The sequence below is a fragment of the Pagrus major genome, chromosome 21 (assembly GCF_040436345.1).
Source record: "Pagrus major chromosome 21, Pma_NU_1.0".
NCBI lineage: Eukaryota > Metazoa > Chordata > Actinopteri > Spariformes > Sparidae > Pagrus > Pagrus major.
The window spans coordinates 30604298-30625485 of NC_133235.1; the positions used below are offsets into that span (position 1 = coordinate 30604298).

The 21188-nt window shown below is 46.2% G+C and overlaps 1 protein-coding gene across 1 annotated transcript in view; it reads right to left on the bottom strand.

Annotated features, from left to right (window-relative positions):
* Nucleotides 1–1614: 1614 nt before the first annotated feature.
* asap1a (ArfGAP with SH3 domain, ankyrin repeat and PH domain 1a) overlaps nucleotides 1615–21188 on the bottom strand; it is a 34416-nt gene continuing 14842 nt past the window's right edge. The window contains exons 12-28 of the mRNA XM_073491706.1: nucleotides 20723–20810; nucleotides 20588–20636; nucleotides 20297–20460; nucleotides 19119–19252; nucleotides 18530–18615; nucleotides 18266–18452; nucleotides 14454–14539; nucleotides 14257–14372; nucleotides 13494–13561; nucleotides 13106–13213; nucleotides 12791–13028; nucleotides 10109–10294; nucleotides 5891–5954; nucleotides 5746–5810; nucleotides 5077–5582; nucleotides 4868–4990; nucleotides 1615–3940 (exon numbers count right to left, since the gene is read on the bottom strand). Of these exons, the coding sequence (XP_073347807.1) occupies nucleotides 3866–3940; nucleotides 4868–4990; nucleotides 5077–5582; nucleotides 5746–5810; nucleotides 5891–5954; nucleotides 10109–10294; nucleotides 12791–13028; nucleotides 13106–13213; nucleotides 13494–13561; nucleotides 14257–14372; nucleotides 14454–14539; nucleotides 18266–18452; nucleotides 18530–18615; nucleotides 19119–19252; nucleotides 20297–20460; nucleotides 20588–20636; nucleotides 20723–20810 (2343 nt within the window). The 3' untranslated portion in view covers nucleotides 1615–3865. The remainder of the gene's footprint in view (nucleotides 3941–4867; nucleotides 4991–5076; nucleotides 5583–5745; nucleotides 5811–5890; nucleotides 5955–10108; nucleotides 10295–12790; nucleotides 13029–13105; nucleotides 13214–13493; nucleotides 13562–14256; nucleotides 14373–14453; nucleotides 14540–18265; nucleotides 18453–18529; nucleotides 18616–19118; nucleotides 19253–20296; nucleotides 20461–20587; nucleotides 20637–20722; nucleotides 20811–21188) is intronic.

Here is a 21188-nt window from a genome sequence, read left to right on the forward strand (position 1 = left end):
GAGTCGACACCTGGGCAACACAACACAGACGCCATCAGATGTTTTATTCTTTTCATGTTTTCATCTGTAATTCTGACGAACTGCACCTTTAAAGTCAAGTCCGTCAGTTTGGGAGGAAAAACCTCGATGAGACCTTCGAATATTATTTCTGCCCTCAAAGTATTTCCCATCATGCATCTGTAGTCCTGTGACATCATGTTGCTGTATAAACTCATCTGATTGGATGAAGGATTAAAGACAGAAGACCAGCGGGGAGTTTCTCCTCAGGTGTTTATTGTTGATGGTGGTTTCCTCCCAACTGGAGGCGGTGCTGGTCCGCCCGAGCCTGGCTCAGACTCAGCTCAGACCTGGCTCAGACCCGACTCAGACCCGGCTCAGACTCAGCTCAGACCCGGCTCAGACCCGGCTCAGACTCAGCTCAGACCTGGCTCAGACTCAGCTCAGACCCGGCTCAGACCCGGCTCAGACTCAGCTCAGACTCAGCTCAGACCCGACTCAGACCCGGCTCAGACTCAGCTCAGACCTGGCTCAGACTCAGCTCAGACCCGGCTCAGACCCGGCTCAGACTCAGCTCAGACCTGGCTCAGACTCAGCTCAGACCCGGCTCAGACTCAGTTCAGACCTGGCTCAGACTCAGCTCAGACCCGGCTCAGACTCAGCTCAGACTCAGCTCAGACCTGGCTCAGACTCAGCTCAGACCCGGCTCAGACTCAGCTCAGACCTGGCTCAGACTCAGCTCAGACCCGGCTCAGACTCAGCTCAGACCTGGCTCAGACTCAGCTCAGACCTGGCTCAGACCTGGCTCAGACTCAGCTCAGACCCGGCTCAGACCTGGCTCAGACTCAGTTCAGACCTGGCTCAGACTCAGCTCAGACCTGGCTCAGACTCAGCTCAGACCCGACTCAGACCCGGCTCAGACTCAGCTCAGACCTGGCTCAGACTCAGCTCAGACTCAGCTCAGACTCAGCTCAGACCTGGCTCAGACTCAGCTCAGACTCAGCTCAGACTCAGCTCAGACCCGGCTCAGACTCAGCTCAGACTCAGCTCAGACCCGGCTCAGACTCAGCTCAGACTCAGCTCAGACTCTTCTATCAGGTCATATTTCACAATAAAATGAATAAAAACAAAAGCAGAAACTTTCAGTCGTTCAGTTTTAACATGTTTAATATCTGCTCATTCTGTCCCTCCTGACAACATTAGGGTATGTTAGCCTAGCATGTTAGAGGTTAACCTAGCATGTTAGAGGTTAACCTAGCATGTTAGAGGTTAACCTAGCATGTTAGAGGTTAGCCTAGCATGTTAGAGGTTAACCTAGCATGTTAGAGGTTAGCGTAGCATGTTGAAGCTCTTTCAGACGTGTGAATGTTCAGAAATGTTTGTTGTTTTAATTGAACAACATAAAAACTTAAGATAAATTTCTCCTGTAATTAAATATGCTATGCTAAGCAGCTAACGTGCTTAACTTAGTATGATTGGACAGCATTTGTTCACAGTTAGCAGCGTGTTAGCCTTCATAACATGGCGTCCATTACTTCCTGATAATGGTGCTCGTTGAGCGTTATCCTTCTTACACTGCGGTCACCCACAGGAGACAAAGACAAAAGAGACCATAACTTCATATTTTCATTTGTTTTTAGTTTTTTGCAAGCAGTAACTCTGTCTCCATGGCAACACCTGAGTGTGCGCTAAGCGAGCAGTTCTCACTGGACCGAACAGATGCAGTCTTTGGATCCAGTATCCAGTTCTGAATAACGGACCCACAGTGTCCTCTTTACGGTCTGCTAACATTAGCTAATGATCAGGATTTAATAAATGTCTCAGATTGATCGTTCAGCTGTTTATCATTTATGTTGAGTTATAAAATACAGAATAAATAAACGACAGCCTCTGCAGACAACATGCAGCTGGACAACAAGTCTTTAAATAACATTAATGTTTATACTCTGTCTTCAACAACACATGACCAGGACAGACTGAACAGCTGGACGAGGATAAATGTGGGACTGTTCCTTTAATCTGATCAGATTCATTCTGATTCAGACGTCCTGAACTCGTCCAGTTCATCACAGATTCACCTCATCAATCAAACTGAACAGCTTCACATCTTGAAACAGTCACCAGATCGACAGTCTGCACTCACTGACCCGGTCCGAATCCATTCATCATTAAATCACAGAGGTTCTTTAATTCGTCTCTTCACTTGAAAAGTCCTCAAAAAAAAGTTCCTGGATTAATATATTAAAGGTTTTTAGACTGATGAACAATAAATGAAGTTAATGTATAAATTCATGTTAATTAATTTAATCTCCTTCATCACTTTACATCCTGATCAATAAGTCAGTCAGTTTCAAAGCAAACATGAAAGTCATCAGAAATAAAGGAATCAGATTACTTCTACAAACTTACACGGAGAGTTTTTAAGTGTAACTGATTTAAAACGTATTGATTTGACTCTTATGATCAATCATCTTGATTGATTTCTTTCTCTTTGTTCTATCAGCAGTTGTCCCACAGGGGGCGACCCTCAGTCCTCCACCATGACAGTAAAGTCGTTTCTTACAGCAATGCACTCTGGGAGTTGTAGTTTATTTCTCAGGATGACTCATGAGGGAGAGTCTGCAGTTTTCACTGTTCAAAGGAAAAGTCAAACTTTAAAGAGGAGGACAATAACACTGTTTGAAGCTAGAAAGGTGGCAGGGTCCGCCACATATAAACACAGTCAAACAGTATAAATTGTGTTGTTCTTTAAGGTCAGTTTGTTTATTTAATTTGTTTCAGTCACTGAAGATCTTGAAAAAACTACAGAGTGCTCCTTTAATAAGATGACAGGTGGGCTGTAGAGGACGTGTGCAGACAGACAGGTGACAGGTGGACTGTAGAGGACGTGTGCAGACAGACAGGTGACAGGTGTGCTGTAGAGGACGTGTGCAGACAGACAGGTGACAGGTGGGCTGTAGAGGACGTGTGCAGACAGACAGGTGACAGGTGGGCTGTAGAGGACGTGTGCAGACAGACAGGTGACAGGTGTGAAGTGTGACATGCACTGGAGGGTGGAGCATGTCTCTGAGGGATGGAGTGGTGCTCCTCCGTCAGGGTGGGGTCTGAAAACATCTTCCTCCACCATGTTGCACTGTGGCTGTGAGACACTGTGGTGTCATTGTGTCTCCTGTCCGTCTCCTGACATTCAGCCTTCTGTTACTGACACTGATCCATGACTTCATCCTCACCGTGAGATTCTGGTGTTTCTTCAGCTCAACTGTTTGTCCTCGTCTCCTCCTCAGAAGTGGTTCAGAAACTGCTGCTCGTCCTCTGAGACTTGTTCTGACAGGACAGCTGCTGATTGGACTCTTGTGTTGTTTATTCAGTGAATTCTGTCTCTCAGTGAACTCAGCTTGATGTATTGATCTTCTGATGGAGACAGGAAGTACGTGACATGAACTCCTGCTACAGCAGACTGTAGACTGGTTACCTGTGCAGGTGTACCTCTAAGGTGCCCAGTCCGAGCTGGGATCCCCGACCTGTGGAGCAGGTGAGACGTGGTCGCTCTGATGATTTCTTTACAGGTGACTGTGTTGATGATCGGCTCGGTAACGTTGTGCTTCTCTTCTCTGAATGATCGTTTTTCTTCTTGTGCTTCTGTGTCGTTGGCTGGTGGTGATGAGCTGCTCGGCCAGATGTTACTGACCTTTGACCTTTGACCTCCTCTCTCTGTCTGCATGCTGCTCTGCGACACTGTTGGGCAGAGTAATAAAGTCTATTTACAGCGTTGACTTCAGTAACTGAGGCTTGTTTATTTCCTTGACTGACTCCGCCCACTTTCATCAGTGTGACCTCAGCAGGTGGGCGGGGCCTGTCTCTGTGGCTGTCAATCACAGAGGTTGTGAACAAAGGACATGGGGAAGACACCTTTCCTCTCCGGCTGTCCCTCGATGTGTCCAATCTGAGAAAAAAACGAAATGATTGATCAGATTAAGATCAGATTAAAATCAGATTAAGATCAGATTAAAATCAGATTAAGATCGGCCTCATCAGGTGAACTTCAGGAGCACTTTAAAGCATTGAAGGTGTGTGTGTGTCCCTGTGACCCTGAGCTGTGTTGTCAGGGGCAACAGTTCCTGGATATCTAAAGACTAATCAATTGGATAGGAGGGGCCAGACTGACAGTCAATCACAGACCTCGGATCAATCAACTTTCAGCACCGTCCAGCAGCAAAGAGTCAAACTTGTGAAGGAGGCCCTGTTGGTGCACCTGTTGTCCGGGCCTTGACCCAAGAGGCGTGGCCTCAGACACCTGCAGGAATTCCGCACCTTGGCCGCGCAAAGGCCGTCCCAATTCGAAGGCTCCTCCAAACGCAGCCCACAAATGCAGCCTTCTTTTCCCTCTTTTTGGAGGACGCACCGCTACTATCCTTCACAGCCTCCCATATCCCAATATCCTTTGCACGCCCGAAAAAGAAGAAAGAAAGAAGGAAAATGGCGACATCAAGTGATGTAGATCGTCACTTTTGCGAGCCTGGGCGGCAGAAATCGTGATGTAAGGGTAAGGGGCGGGAACCTCTGGTGACGCAACCAGGAAATGCTCCGAAGGCGAGACCGTCCCATTTAACAACGGTGGACGCGGCTTTCGAAGGTACTTCCGAAGGACTCGCCTTCAGAGGCCGCAAAGGCCGCGTCCTTCGAAGGATGCAGACCCTGAATTGCAGACCCTCAGCTGAACGCCAGCTGGTGGTGAGATGATCAGAGAACCGTTAAACAGTTCAGAGCTGCCGTCACCTGCACGTTCTTTCGAACCAGACCAGAACTGTTCTATTCAGTGGCTTCAGTTCTGTTTGTGACAAAGAGGATGATGAAGATGAGTGCTACCTACCCACCACTCGGGGTCCTCCTCTCCTGTGACGATGATGACTTCTCCCTCTGTGAAGGTGAGCTCGTCGTCGTTGTCGGCCTGACAGTCGTAGATGGTTTTCACTCTGCGGATCTTGTTCTTCACCTGCAGAGCACACAGAGAACACACTCAGCACAGACGCCATTTTATTTTCTGTCTCTTTAACCTGTTCAAACTCCTTATTGTCTCACAGAGTTGATTTTTCGTGGCAGAGGGACGGGCATCTCCATGGCACTGGGCGGTAACTCATCAACATCTTCAGCTGCCGGTCGAGGTGAAAGCTCCCCCTGCAGGAAGGATGACTGGCTCTCAGCCACCACCGTCATCTTCGATTCCTGTGTCTCCGTAATAACAGGAGTGGGGCCAGGCCTGTCGCTGAGAGTGGGTTTGGGGGGGAGGTCTGTGATCTGGGGTTTGGGAGGGAGGTCTCTGAGGAGGGGCTTAGGGGGGAGCTCGGACAGGTGAGGTTTAGGGGGAAGGTCGGACAGCTGTGGCTTCTCAGCCAATGGGGCTCGGTGGGTGGAGTCCACCGGGGTGGGGGAGGGTTTAGGGGAGCCGTCAATGAAGGGAGGAGACTTCTGGGGGTCAGGCTGGGAGGAGGAGGAGGAGGAGGAGGAGGGTTTGTGGAGGAGGTCTGGTGGAGGGCTGGACTTGTCCACAGACGGGAGGTGGACAGTGTCGATCTTCCTCAACGCCACTGAGATGAAACAAAACCAGAGTCAACAGGTTGATACGCAGACGGAGGAGGAGTGTTCTGATGGCTGATTGGCTGCCACGCTTCAAGGAGACGGGTCTCATGTAACATATGTAACATGTTAAACATTAAACATCTGACCTTTCAAAATAAAGGGTCATCTCACCTTTCTGAGGTAGTTTAGGAAGAACTCTGGGTCCCAACGTCGACTTGGTGTTACTGGAGGTCGTACTGGAGAGGAGAGGTCAAAGGTCACCACAGTCTGTACTTCACCTGTTTATCTGAGCTGAGTACTTCATATGTACAAGTACCTCTGCTGCTGCTGGATCCCATCAAACTTGCTCCTGCTTCCAGGTGGGGGGGTCAGCTCACTTCCTGTTAGAAACACCAGATTTTCACCAGATCACGTTTGATGAGGTCATACGTTTTATTTATTTTTTTATTTATTCATTTTATTTGTCAGGGACAGTGCATATTGATGAACATTGCTGTAAATATGCCAGAATTAGCCAAGAGGCTAGTTTTCATCTGTTGTCCCTGGCCAGATGTAAAGTGGCATCCTAAAATCAAGACGCAGGTTTAAAACAACAGTTTCAGTATAAAACATAAGATAAAAGTAGGACAAAGACATAAACAACAATAAAAGCAGGACAAATACATTAGCAACAATAAGCAGAGCAGAACAAAGTACAACAGAGCACGGACAGACAATAGCAGCATACATAAGCAGGCACACATATGACATGTACAATGCAGCAATTTTGCAAGACAGACAAACAAATCACACAAGAGCAATCACAAGCAGACTAATCTAAGGAACAAGACAACAATGACACTGATCTATGTGGAGGAGCAGAGCAGTTAAGCATCATACACATTATCTCTATTTGACTAATGCTGACAGATTTGATTGCCAATCAGCCATTTTTTTAACTGTTTAGAGAACGACCTGTAGGTGGTGAGTTCTCTGATATGAACCGGTCCAGTGTTCCACTCGTGAGCTGCTTTAATCGAGAAGGCGGATTGACTAAAAGCAGACTTTCTTAGTGGGATTATGCAGTCTCCCCTCGTGACTCCTCTTGTTATCTGATTTGAATTTTTCTCTTTTCCTAACAAAGCAACTGAGTGGGGGAGGAGCCAAGCCATTAATGATTTTATAGATAAGACATATATTAGCATGTTTGATCAGGTTTTCCCAACTCAGAAGGTTATGTTTTTCTAATATATGACAGTGGTGGAAACGGTTTGGTTTCTTGTCGAAAATTTTCATAGTTTGTTTATATAGTGATTCAAGTGGACCCAAGATTGAGTTGCTTGCCTGTGACCAGCTTGTTAGACAGCAGGTAATGTGTGAAATGATCATAGCGTTCGTGTACATTCTAGCAGCGCTGGTTGACATACAATTTCTTATCAATCTGTAATTTGCTAGGTTGTATTTGACTCTGTTGCAGACTTTTGTAAACTTTTGGAGTTTGAAATGTAAGATGTGAATCCAATACAATCCCAAGATATTTTAATTCTTTGGCAATTTCTAGTTTTTGTCCACATACAAGTATTTGTGGCTCGACAGTATTGCTTAATTTCTTTGTAAAATACATGCTAGTGGTTTTTGACACATTTAATTGTAGACAGCAGCGATTTAGCCAGTCAGTAATGTGTGTCATTGCTTTTGTCAGAATGGAGGCAACTCCACTTTTTGTATTGCTGTGAGCATAAATTACCGTGTCGTCGGCGTACATTTGGGTCTGTATCTCGGGACATACAGACGGCAGATCATTGACATATAAGCTAAACAAAAGTGGACCCAAGATGGATCCTTGAGGAACACCAGTAGAGGAGCTGAGAGCAGTTGACTGATGGTTGTTGACGCGAACAATTTGAGAACGATTACAAAGATAGGACTTGAACAATTTTAGGGCAGCTGGAGAAAAGTTGAAGGTGGATAACTTAGAGATGAGGACTGCATGATTTACAGTGTCAAAGGCCTTCCTGAGATCTAAAAACACAGCTCCAACAACACCATCCTTATCCAAGAGTGATTTTATTTTCTCTATAAGAAAGCAGTTAGCTGTCTCTGTGGAGTGATTTGCTCTAAATCCAAACTGCATCCAGATTTAAAAATAGGTGTTACAACAGCAGTCTTCCAAGCACTCGGAAAGATTCCCTGAGAAAAGGACTGATTTAATATTTTTGTGAGAGGAGGAACCAATGATGTGCTTAGGTCTTTAAGCATAGCGGTATCAAATTGATAAACATCATTCGCTTTTGTTGTCTTAAGAGCATTGATTAGCCTAAATACGTCTGGCTCATCAATGCATTCTATGTGGAAGGGTGGCTCTGAAACATCCAAGGAAAGGGGTAATGCCTGCAATGTAGAGGTATTTACATGACTCACCGAGAAACTCTGTGCAATAGTGGCCACTGAATCAATAAAATAGCGGTTGAGGGCCTCAGCATTTTCAATGGGGTTCCTAGAGATGTTGCCGTTAATTTCAAGTTCCATTTGCTTTTCTATGTTATGTTTTCGCCCTGTCAATTTCTTAATCTGCTCCCAGATTAATTTAGTGTTACCTCTTGCTTCGCCAATTATGTTCAGGATAGGCCTGTCACGATAACAAATTTTGCTGGACGATAAATTGTCCTAGAAATTATTGCGATAAACGATAATATTGTCGCTTTGAGACCATTTTTCAACTAATATAATGATAATGGCATAATAATGCAAGTACACCCTTTCAAAGATCAATAAACCTTTATTTCTAAAGAATATTTAACATTGGAATGTGAAAAAGACATTTTAAATATCCAAAATAAATAAAGATGGAGGCTGTGGCCAAAGCAATTGAGCCATGGCCAGCCACGGTTCCTTACTGCAGCAACAATGTTAGCACCATTGTCTGTAGCGATGCGGAGGCGTGACGGTACACGTGATGATGATGACGTATGTGTTTTTTTTCAAGGTGTTTCCCCGGTGTCCTCCTGTTAATCTAAACATGTACCAGCTGTCTGTTTATAATCATATGGATGAAAGTGACAAAGTTACGTTTTTCTATAATTTACATAATTACATAATCGCCATCAGTAAACTGGACGCTGTCTGACTATTTCACTCTCGGGGTTCACTAAGTTCACTGAGTCTCGTCGGGAGGGCTGACCGTCACCATGACAACAGTAACTGACCGTCGCGCGACAGACACTTGGTGAGTTAAAGTTTTTTGCCGGGGACAGACGCTGTTTTTCGGGCAGAAATGTGACGAAGAGTCTGAAACGTTCACACAAAGGCGGATGCGGAGAATTGGCGCAGTATCCCCGCATGCAAACGGCTGCGTGAATGGGGCTAGTGACTGACAAGAGGGTTCTAGTGAGAGACACGAGGAAAACAAACAAGCATGCAAATGGAAATTATCGAGGCCAGCAAAATTATCGAGCTCATTTTAATTTATCGTATGATTAATTGATTTATTGATTATCGTGACAGGCCTAGTTCAGGAAGAAATCAGCTTTAGCTTTTCTTAGCGCCTGTACTACTTTGTTCCTCAATGTAGTGAATCTGAGTTTATCATTATGTAGCTTCGTTTTAAGAGCTGTTTTTAGGGCAAGATCTCGTTCTTTCATCCATTTTAGTATGTTCATATTAACCCATGGTAGGCTGTTTCTTTTGCCCCTTTTATGTTGAATCGCCCGAGTATATTGCTTTATCATGTTTTGGACTCTGTCTAATAAGGTCAGACTGTCGTCTTCTATGTTTAACCCTAAAATCAGATCATTCCATTTTATTTCCTGAACACTGTCTCTGAAGTTTTGAAGCTCACTTCTTGGAATTCTACAAAATCCAGGCCCTGTGACAGCAGGTGACTTAAAGCGCTTATTTGTTAGTTTTCTAGCCACAAGAGTTAGATTATGATCAGATAATCCAGTAATCATGTTAAAAGATTTTACAATTCTTTGTGGTCTGTTACTAAAAATTAGATCGATCTGGGTTTTGGTAGAATTAGTGATTCTAGTTGGACCCTGGATTAACTGGGACAGGTCAGATCCATCTGTAATCTGTTTGAGCCTTTTCCTAGTAAGGTTATCCTCCCAGTTTATGTTAAAATCTCCTGTAATAATAACCTCTTTCTTAAGATTGCAGGCTTTCAGCATATCACAAAATTTTTCGTAAAACTCAATGTTAGATGATGGTGGGCGGTATAACACAATAAGCATAAAGGACATTTCTGGTGACAGCATTACATTCAGGCCAATACATTCCAATGCATTGTCACTAGGCCATATGACTTCTGTACACTGGATATCCTCTTTCATGTAAATCAGAACCCCGCCCCCTTTTGCATCCGACCTGTCTCTTCTAAACAGCCTGTAACCTGGTATAATTAACGCAGCAGATGGAGAATATTTGTGGAGCCATGTTTCCGTCAGACATAAAAAGTCAAGATGAGGTCACACGTTTGATGAGGTCACATGAGGTCACACGTTTGATGAGGTCACTTGTCTGAAGGGTTTTGGATCATGCAGTGTTGCCGAGTTACCTTTACCTGCCGGTCCCTGCAGGACTGGACTGGGGGGGTCGGACAGGGTGCGCTTGTGTCCAGGTGGAGGGGGAGGGGGTCTCTTCTTCAGGGTGGAGCTTCCTCCTCCTTGTGCCCAGCTTCCTCCTCCTCCTCCACTGATCTGAGAGGTGAGGGGAAGGGAGGTGGGCGGGGCTGTGGCGGGGCCTGAAGGAGGAACCAATCAGTGATTTGTCTAGGTGCTGTATCATAGGCAACTGGACTTGTTTCAGTTTGTTGAAGATGTTTCACATCTCATCCAAGAGGCTTCTTCACTTCTAACTAACTGGAGGAGCTGCAGGCTTTTAAACTCTGTGTGGGAGTGTCCTTACAGAGTTGTTAAGGACACATGTAAGCTCTGCATTTCAGAGTCGTTAGGGCCACTTGTGGGTTGTTGGTCAAACCGGCCTCCATGTGGGTTGCTAAGGCTAGGTGAGCCCAGGTGTGAATGGTTGTTAAGCTGTCTGGGGAAAGAACTCAGTACAGCAATGTAGGCGGGTGATCAGTAATGTCTTAGGCCACCTTAAACCTACCAACACCCAGGAGGCATAAACAGAGTAATGTAGTTGATGCTGTTCAATGCAGCCAGGACTGCACAGATTTGTACATTGGGGAGACAAAACAACCTCTCCACAAACGAATGGCACAACACAGGAAGTCCAACTCCTCAGGTCAAACTCACACTCCACTAACATCTGAAGGAGACAAATCATTCCTTTGAGGACAACAATGTAAACATCTTGTCCAGAGAAGACAGATGGTTTGAAAGAGGAGTAAAATAATCCATCTATATCAAACTGGAACGACCGTCTTTGAACAAAAGAGGAGGACTAAGACGTTACTGATCACCCACCTACAATGCTGTACTGAGTTCTTTCCCCAGACAGCTTAACAACCATTCACACCTGGGCTCACCTGGCCTTAGCAACCCACATGAAGGCCGGTTTGACCAACGACCCACAAGTGGCCCTAACAACTCTGAAACTCAGAGCTCACACATGTCCTTAACGACTCTGTTAGAACACTCCCACACTCTGTAAGGACACTCCCACACTCTGTAAGGACACTCCCACACTCTGTAAGGCAGCGGTTCTCAAAGTGTGGGGCGCGCCCCACTGGTGGGGAATAGAGACGTGACAGGTGGGGCGCGACAAACGGGAGGAAATTTTCCTTTTTATGCCTATTTTTATCAATGCCTTTCTTTAATGACAACAAAGATCATATCAATAGTCACTGTTCCTGTCGCCGCGGTGGTAAGCGCAGCCCGCTAGCTTGATAGCTGCGTCTGGGACTCCCGAGTGTAGCCAGGTCTCAGTGATTATAATCACACAACTCTCCTGGATGAGTGACCATGTTGATAAGCGAAATCGTAGTTCATCCATTTTGTTGTTAAGAGACCTGACGTTGGCAACGAAGAGGCTGGGGAGCGGTGGTCTCCTGGGATTCCTCTTTAGTCGAGCAAGAGTGCCACCCTGGCAGCCCCGCTTCTGCTTGCGCTCCCTCCGCAGGCTCCGCCGCCTGCCACTCAGTATGATCATCCACGGAGGCCCCGATGGTCTGGCTATCTCCGCTGGTATCCGGTGACTATGTGGGAAAGTATCCATATCGGGTAGTTGTTGTTGCGTGATCCCGATTTGTAATAGGGATTCACGACTGTACTGTATTAAGTTTGATCTACCTGAGCGAAATTCCCAGAGTGCGATCAGAACAACAACAAACATTTATACTCCGCCAGCAGATGATATTGTGGATGTATCTCTCAAATGCATACCGAAGACCATTCTGTCGGCTTCTCTCTGATATCACCAAACAGTTTTTCCAGAAATTTGTCGTAATTTCCTTTGGAATATCTCTTATTGATATCACTGAAAACTCCATATTTCTTATGGTAGGAGCGAAAGCTTGACAGACATAGCAACAGTAACTAAGGGGGGCGGGGCTTAGCGAACGGTCAATTGTAGAGGAACAAACTTTCGCGCGGATGTTAAGCTTGGCGTAATTCATTAGCATTGTGTTGGGGCGATGGGGGCAGGTGGGGCTTGAAAATTCCCCCTTGTCCAAAGTGGGGGATGACCGAAAAAGTTTGAGAACCACTGCTGTAAGGACACTCTCGCACTATGCACGGACACTCCCGCACGATCTAAGAGCACTCCCATACCACGTAATGACACTCCCACAATCTGTAAGGACACTCCCGTGCAGTGTAGGGACACTCCCACACAATGTAAGGACACCTCCACACTCTGTAAGGATACTCCCACGCTCTGTAAGGACACTCCCACACATAGTTTAAAAGCCTGCAGCTCCTCCAGTTAGTTAGAAGTGAAGAAGCCTCTTGGATGAGACATGAAACGTCACTGTGGAATCTTTTCAAACACGTTCGTCCTTTTAAAGTCCACCACACTTTATCAAGGAATCCTAACACATTTACAAAAACACATCCGGTCCCACCAAATAAGCCAATAGACCACAATCAAAAACCACTGAATAACCCTCACGGTGTACTGGACCACCTTCAGAAACCTCTGGAACCACAACAAAATCTTGTGAACAACCTTCAATAACTTTTGGAGCCCCAAAAACCTTCTGAAGACTCTGGACCTGTGAGGACTCATTGCACCTCCTCGTTAAGAACACCTGGTCTACGTCACAGGGTCCTCCTACCTTTCCCCTGGCTCCTGGCTGCTGGTGAAGGTCCTGAGGTGTCGGGCCCGGGGGATGGAGGGTTGTCGGAGGAGGTGCTGTAGACGGTGTTGGCGAACGCCCCATAGGAGAGACGCTGTTTGTCCCTGTGAGGAGGAACGAAGGAGGCTGGCAGAGACAGCTTGTCCTGAGAGGAAGCGCTGGAGGACGGACAGAAGCTCTGAGGACGGAGGGAACGCTCCTTCTTCACCGGGCTTGGCTGCAGGAAGAGACACACAGGTAAGAGGAGAGGCAGGAGGTCGCTGATCCATTAGGATGTGGTTTGCTCTGTGTTACCTTGTCGTCCAGTTCGTCGTCGCTCTCATCCAGTTCGTCCAGTCTGAGGTTCCAGTCGTATTCAACGTGAACATGAGGATTGAACCTGCCTGAAACTGCCTCCACCAGCTGGGACACAGAGAGACAACTGTGGATGTTCTTAAAGAAAACAATGAGGTTCTGTTGTGGGCCAGTGATCAGGACACACTGCGGTTACAACACATTTGGACTGTCAATATTTACAGTGAGAGTTTATTAAACTGGTCTCTGATCCTCCACTCAGTGATTAAATGTTTGTTGTAACAGCTGATTCAGAAGACGACATTACGTCACGGCCTGGTAACTAAATGTGTCACCTGCCAGCCAATCAGAACGTAGCCAGACATGTTGTTATCGTCATGTTTCTTACCGGTTCTTCACACTGGCCGTTCTTCAGTCTGCGGGCGATGTCCAACGCTGTCTCTCCGCTCTGATTGGCTGAGAAGACACAGGCAGCTGTAACAATGCAGTGAAGGAGCTAAGCTAACAGTTTCCCCCTGCTTCCAGTCTTTGTGCTAAGCTAGGCTAAACACGTCCTGGAGCTCTTTCTGTTCTGGACACACACATGATGCAGAAGATATAGAACAAGAGGATAACGTGAAGGCTGGACGGCTCCTTTATTTGACTGAGTTGGAGGTTTTATGGACGGTCGTATTGATCATAGTTTAGCTCTGCCTCACCCCCGGGACACACTGCCTACCTCTACCTGTGAGTGACGACCACACAATATGAAACCTCCCTGCCCTCTACCAGCTCACAGTTAACTCTTCTGCGAATGAACCCAGCCTTCAGCTGTGGTGACAAGGTTTGGGTTTTGGAAAGACTGGAAAGATGCAGCTCCCCCTTGTGGCAGTTCAGTCAGGAAATCAATACAGGATATTCATCCTGCAGCTCCTAGTCCTGTCTGTCCACACTGTCTGTCCACACTGAGTCTGTCTCTGATCACTGCCATCAATAACAAAATATTTATCTCATTTTGATTCTGTCCTCACAAACACTACATGCTTTTAATTTGTAGGACATACAGGAAGTTGATTTTTCATGTCAGAGACAGATTCTGCAGATGTTATAGATACACAGAACGTGTGTGTGTGTGTGTGTGTGTGTGTGTGTGTGTGTGTGTGTGTTCTTACTGATGTGGATGTCAGGTTTTCCTCTCAGCAGCAGTCTCACACACTGTGGTTTGTTGTACAGACAGCTGTAATGCAGAGCTGTGTTTCCTCTGTCCGTCTGTCCGTCCAGGTTACCACTGCGCATACACACACACACACACATTTACACGGAGCACCAACCAGCTGAGTGTGATCCTGGACTGTCTGGAGTGTTGTACCTGTTCTGAACCAGGAAGTCGACCAGGTGGAGCGAGGAGTGATCAGCTGTCTGAACACAGTGATGTAGTGCCGTCTCTCCCGCCTCCTGAACAAACACATTTAAAACAAGTCAATATCGATCAATAACACAAATACCAGCTCTGACCCTAATTAGACTCTGTCAGGATTTGGCACACTTTTACTAGTTTTAATTACGGATTTTGATAAAAGCTGCATTCTACAGTTTGACCAGCAGGGGCAGTCAAGAGCCACGGTACATGATTGCAAGGTTGGTGAAAGGGATACCTACAAATTATGGCTCACGTCCGGGTTCTGTAGGAGATACATACACATGTCCTTATAATTACGGCTTTGAACAGTCTCCACATGATTGCAAGGTTCCTGGAAAGGGATACCTGGCTCACGTCCGGGCTCTGTAGGCGATATATATACACATTTCCTTATAAATACGGCTTTGAAACTTGTATTTAGGGCCTCTGGCTTCTGCACCACAGCCCCCCAAGCAGCCTTCAGCAAGCCTCCACAGTCCTAGGCTGTGCTCTGGGTCCACTGACTCTCCTTCTAAGCCTAACCCTCCAGGGACCTTGCTCTCCATCAGAACCTGTTAACCCACTCTTAAGCACCTCTCCCTGGGCTACACATCAATAGCTGCACCCACCAAAGATTCGTGCCCCTGGTAGTCCATAGTCCAAAGTTTTCCTAAGTGTTTTAATGGACTACCAGGGGCACGAAACTTTGTGGAGCCACTTATCCCCCAGAGAGTGTTGCATTCCTGGGCTAAACTTCCAGGGATTGAGGGGGTGGATGTGGAGCCACTTATCCCCCAGAGAGTGCTCCAGTCCTGGGCTAAACTTCCAGGGACTGAGGGGGTGGATGTGGAGCCACTTGTCCCCCAGAGTGTGCTCCATTCCTGGGTAACTCCATGTACACCTCACTCAGACCCGCTACTCAAGAAGGACATAACTGTCCTTGTAATTCCGGCTTTGAAACTTGTATTTATGGACTCCCTTTTGGCTCTATGGCACCACCTGGCGGCCACTTAGTGAACTTCACCCATTCCTGGTGTCTAACTTGGTCCATATTTGCAAGACCACGATAATTGGGACTCGCCCATTCAAGTAAAGGGGAAAAGTCCCTAAATCCAACCATTGCGATGGACTCGCAAAATGTCGCACTTGCAAACAGGAATGGGGAGGCCAGAAACTATTTTTTTGGGGCCGGATTCGTAATCTTAAGATTACAGCCTTACACGACCAAACCCCTAACCCGCCTGAAGACACCTGAAACCACTTACACCACTTTCCAAATTATTATGCAAATGATATTTTTCTCTGATTTTCCTAAATAGTCGATGCAAATGACAGTCAGTATAATTTTCAAGTCATCAACCGTTAGGGTATAATTCGGATGTTATAGAACAAACCTTGTTGAACAAATTCAACAAAATTTGTTGAATTTGCAGCATTAGGAGGTCATATTTACTGAAATCAAAAGCTATTTCAATCAAAAACATCTTAACAGGCCAAGTTACATGTTAACATAGGACCCCTTCTTTGATATCACCTTCACAATTCTTGCATCCATTGAACTTGTGAGTTTTTGGAGAGTTTCTGCTTGAATTTCTTTGCAGGATGTCAGAATAGCCTCCCAGAGCTGCTGTTTTGATGCAAACTGCCTCCCACCCTCATAGATCTTTTTCTTGAGGATGCTCCAAAGGTTCTCAATAGGGTTGAGGTCAGGGGAGGATGGGGGCCCCACCATGAGTTTCTCTCCTTTGATGCCCATAGCAGCCAATGACACAGAGGTACTCTTTGCAGCATGAGATGGTGCATTGTCATGCATGAAGATGATTTTGCTACAGAAGGCACGCAGGGTTTCCTCTACATGTAATTGATTGTGGCGCACCGCCATGGCAAAATAAAAGCCGCCACACCTTCAGAATAATGTTTTTTTTTTTGTTTTTTTTTACCTTGTTTTTATGTTGTTTTATGTTTATGTTAATGTAAATTATTGTATGAAATGTGAATTTTGGCACAAAACATGGTGTTTTTCATGAAATGTGGCGCTACGCTGCAAATACCCTTATTTTGAAAAACCAACACCGGAGTCACCACCTGCCTGTCTGGCTGCAGCGCGCGAAAGACGAAGAGAGTAGAGACGACAGTCCGACGTGGAGGGAGAGAAAAGGGTGAGAGACAGGTACCTAAGCCGGGTTATATTTGATACAGTTTTGTTCAAACCCGTGAAAACGACCCAAATGTTATAGATGGATTAGGCTACAGAAAAAATCCTGAGTCGGGTTAAATGTGTTATTGATTGGTTAATACAGGATGCGCATTATTTCTATCATTATTTCACAGAGATTCTTATTTTTATTTTATTTTTGTACCATTGACACTTGTTAAAGAGAGATTACTTCAGGCCTAATAAAGCATGTCGAGTCTTTGGTTATACAGTAGAGAGAGATAGTATTTTGTTGTAGATTCATTTTTAACTGTAAAACTTAATTTTCTATTGGAAGGAAACCCGTTACGTTTCAGATACACGTTTTGAACAGCACGACATAACGTTAGCTTAGGTAATGCCCAGGTAATTTTCTGCCATGACTCTTTTCTGGTTACATTTTCAGATGAGTATATTAAACTATTTTCAAAAGAAGAGAAATGTTCCAGAGGAAGAGCGTCAGGTAACGTTACATAAAGGAGAGGCTCAATGTTTTTGATTTATTGTCGTGATGTTATTCCCTCAAGTCAATAGAAATGATAATGATGTGTACCGTGATAAGTGTAATATTTAAATATTCCTAACATTACCTGCGTGGTATTGGTGATGTGAACAAATTTAACACTTCCCAATATTATATTAGATAAGAGCACAGGCAGAAGTAGTGCAGGAGGTGAGTGGAGGAGAGAAAAGAGGAGAGGCAGGGAAGGAGGGTGAGCATGGTGAGGCAGCAGAGAGCAGCAGCGAAGGAGAGAGAGGGAGGAAAAAAACAAAGCACAGGGAATCCGGCTGGGACCCAAAATGGACTGACATAATGTATTTAGAAAAACATTCAGTTTGAAATAGTCATAATTTCACATTTCAAAATTCATGTTGTCGTCGTCAGTCGTCACCCCCCCCTTCCACCCGGGCAGACCTCCCCCACGGTTTAAAAAAATCCTGGAGGAAACCCTGGCACTGTTATTCTTTTTGTACCATGGAAGAAAGTGGTCAGTCAGAAGCTCTATATACTTTGCCGAGGTCATTTTCACACCTTCAGGGACCCTAAAGGGGCCTACCAGCTCTCTTCCCATGATTCTGGCCCAAAACATGACTCCGCCACCTCCTTGCTGACGTCGCAGCCTTGTTGGGACATGGTGGCCATCCACCAACCATCCACTACTCCATCCATCTGGACCATCCAGGGTTGCACGGCACAAGACTGTTTGAAAATTAGTCTCATGTATTTCTGAGCCCACTGCAACCGTTTCTGCTTGTGAGCATTGGTGAGGGGTGGCCGAATAGTAGGTTTATGCACAATGTCTGCTGCTAATCTGATGAATTTGTCTGGCAGAAACCTTCCTCATCACGCCTTCATCTGCACAAACCCGTCTGTGCCCGTCCCGGAAACGACCAGAGTACAAACAGAGAGCACGTTTAAATATCCAGGAGGTCAGAGCTGAATCCAGACTCCTGCCTCAAGACCATCAGAACCTCCTGCAGCCTCCTCAAGACACACACACACACACACACACACACACACACACACACACACACACACACACACACACACAGCTCCTCCTGACTGACAGGTGTATCATCCACCCACCTGTCCAGGTTCAGGGAGGGGCTGCAGTAGCTCCACCCCCTCAGCATACAGCTGGATGATTGACAGCAGGTCTCTGGACTGCACCGCTTCACACACCTCCTCCAGACCGCTGGACGCCATGGAGACGGTACGCCTGACAAACTTGCGGTCGATGTACTTGGCGTTGATAAACTCCTTCCTCGCCGTCCTGCAGACGAGTTACAGGTGAGACGTGACATCATTTATAAACATGGATGTGTGTGCAGAACCAATAGAAACACTCACATGTCACTGGAGGGCGTCGGCTTCAGGGACGACAGGCCCGCCTCCATGATGTCATTAAAACTACAGTTCCCAACATTCTTAGCAAGCTGACAGGAAGACAGGAGAGGAGACGTGAACAGAGACACACAGACAGACACACACAGACAGACACACACACACACACAGACACACACACACAGACAGACACACACAGACAGACACAGACACACACACACACAGACACACACACACACACAGACAGACACACACACACAGACACACACACAGACACACACACACACACAGACACACACACACAGACACACACACACACACACAGACACATACACACACACACACACAGACACATACACACACACACACACACACACACACACACACAGACACACACACACACACACAGACACACACACACACACACACAGACACACACACACACACACACAGACACATACACACACACACAGACACACACACACACACACACACAGACACACACACACACACACAGACACACACACACACACAGACACACACACACACACACACAGACACACACACACACACACACAGACACACACACACAGACCAGCAGTTCAGAGGTTCCCAGTTTGTCCAGTTCCAGACTCTGGATTCTGGACACGTGGACTCCCATCTCTCTGTGGATCCCTGAACACTCGATGCAGGTCAGAACACCGAGGTTAGTGGAGATCCAGCGAGGATCTACACACACACACACACACACACACACACACACACACACACACACACACTTTTCATTAAGATGTATCATCAAGTGGTAGAAAGTAAATAAGTACATTTACTCAAATACTTCACTTAAACACACAATATGTAACTTCTGCCACTAGTGAGTGTGTGTGTATGTGTGTGTGTGTGTGTGTGTGTGTGTGTGTGGGGGGGTGTTGCGGAGCAGCTGCTCAGAGCCTCCAGGTCTGCTGATCCAAAAGTCCTGGAGGAACAAACACCTGCTGTGTGTGAAGTCAGTCCACAGCGAGTCCAACACAGCGACTCTACAGGGAGCTCATCAGCAGAAAGACACTCAGGCGCCGTTACTGACGTCACTGCTGTCGCACAGCTGAAACGTCATACATCAGCGCCGGTTGTGGACTAGCGTTCGTCCACTATTTTTCTCTCAGCGCAATTCATGATGGTAAATATTGCTTGGTTAGTGACCATCGGTTGTACACTCCTTTCGCGATGCATTGTGGGATACTTTGAGTCCACTATATAGGGTGTAATAATTCCCACTAGACATTCGGACAGCACTACAAAATGGTGTACTCACTATGTAGGGAGTAGTGAGTGATTTTGGACACGGCTCTGGAGTCTCATCAGGTTCTGATCCGGAGCCGTTCACTGACGGGAGCAGAGCTCAGAGATTACTTTGTAACTTGTGGGATTAAAAAGTGGATTTATCTTCACTCCTGTTGATCAACCTGACTGCAGCAGTGATCCGGAGGTGACCTCCAGGTTCTGTACTGTTGACTGCTGACTGGAGCTGGAGAGGAAATGGACTTTACTTCATGAACGTAACGTTACAGAGAGGAGAGAGAGAACCAGAACCAGAACCAGAGTCTCTGCTGAGTGCTGACTTCATCCACCGACAGACACACAGCTTCTGTTCAGCAACACAATCTCAATCCTCAGATGTTGGAGTGTCCTTAAATGCACCATCAACACACACACACACACACACACACACACACACACACACACACACACACACACACACACACGTGCGCTGACCTGCAGCTCCACAGTCACAGCAGGTGTCGTTGCCTGGCGACCTCAGCACCTCATCGATGATGCTCTTGGTGAGCTCCTCCTCCTCCACACCTGAACTCTGACCTCCGCCCTGAAATGCCACGTTCAGGGCCTCCTCCTTACTGTTGGTCAGCACAGACACCCAGCTGTAACACACACACACACACACACACACACACACACACACACACACACACACAGATGTTTCACAGTCTGATGGAGAGCTGATGGTCAAGAGCAGATTAAAGAGGAAGGAAGTGACGGACGTTTCACCTGACAAACTCTGACTCATCTTCAGCCTGGAAGTGATACGTCCGATTATCTGCAGGACAAGAAGAAGATGAAGAAGAAGATGAAGAGCAGTTGATGTGTGAACATCTGGTTTTTAAAATATCCAGTCAGACTTACGGGAGATGAGGTCGAAGCATTTCTTGTCCTCTGCGCTGGGTTTCACCTGACAGGTGAGCAGGTTCAATCTGACCGGCTGTCTGTTAGACTGACACACACACACACACACGCACACACACACACACACACATTAACAATAATCATAGTAACATTTCACTTCACACGTCACAGCAGCCAACTCTTCAATATCAGTCTCTGAATCTCTGATATCAGTTTGTCCTTGAACGCACCACCTAGGCTCTGAGGTAGTGTTATTTATTCAGCGTCTGTCCTGCAGAGACAGACAGACTGTTACCGGCTCAAGGTAACAAAACAAACAGCAGGCGAGGCTTGGCCACAGTTTCACTCCGTCGGGTTTTATTCCGCGAATAAAGCATATAGATTTTTGAACAATCTCAACATCAAACAAAACCAAAAGACAAAGCAAAGCTTTCGCGCCGCCACTTCAAAGGCCAGCCCCACTTTA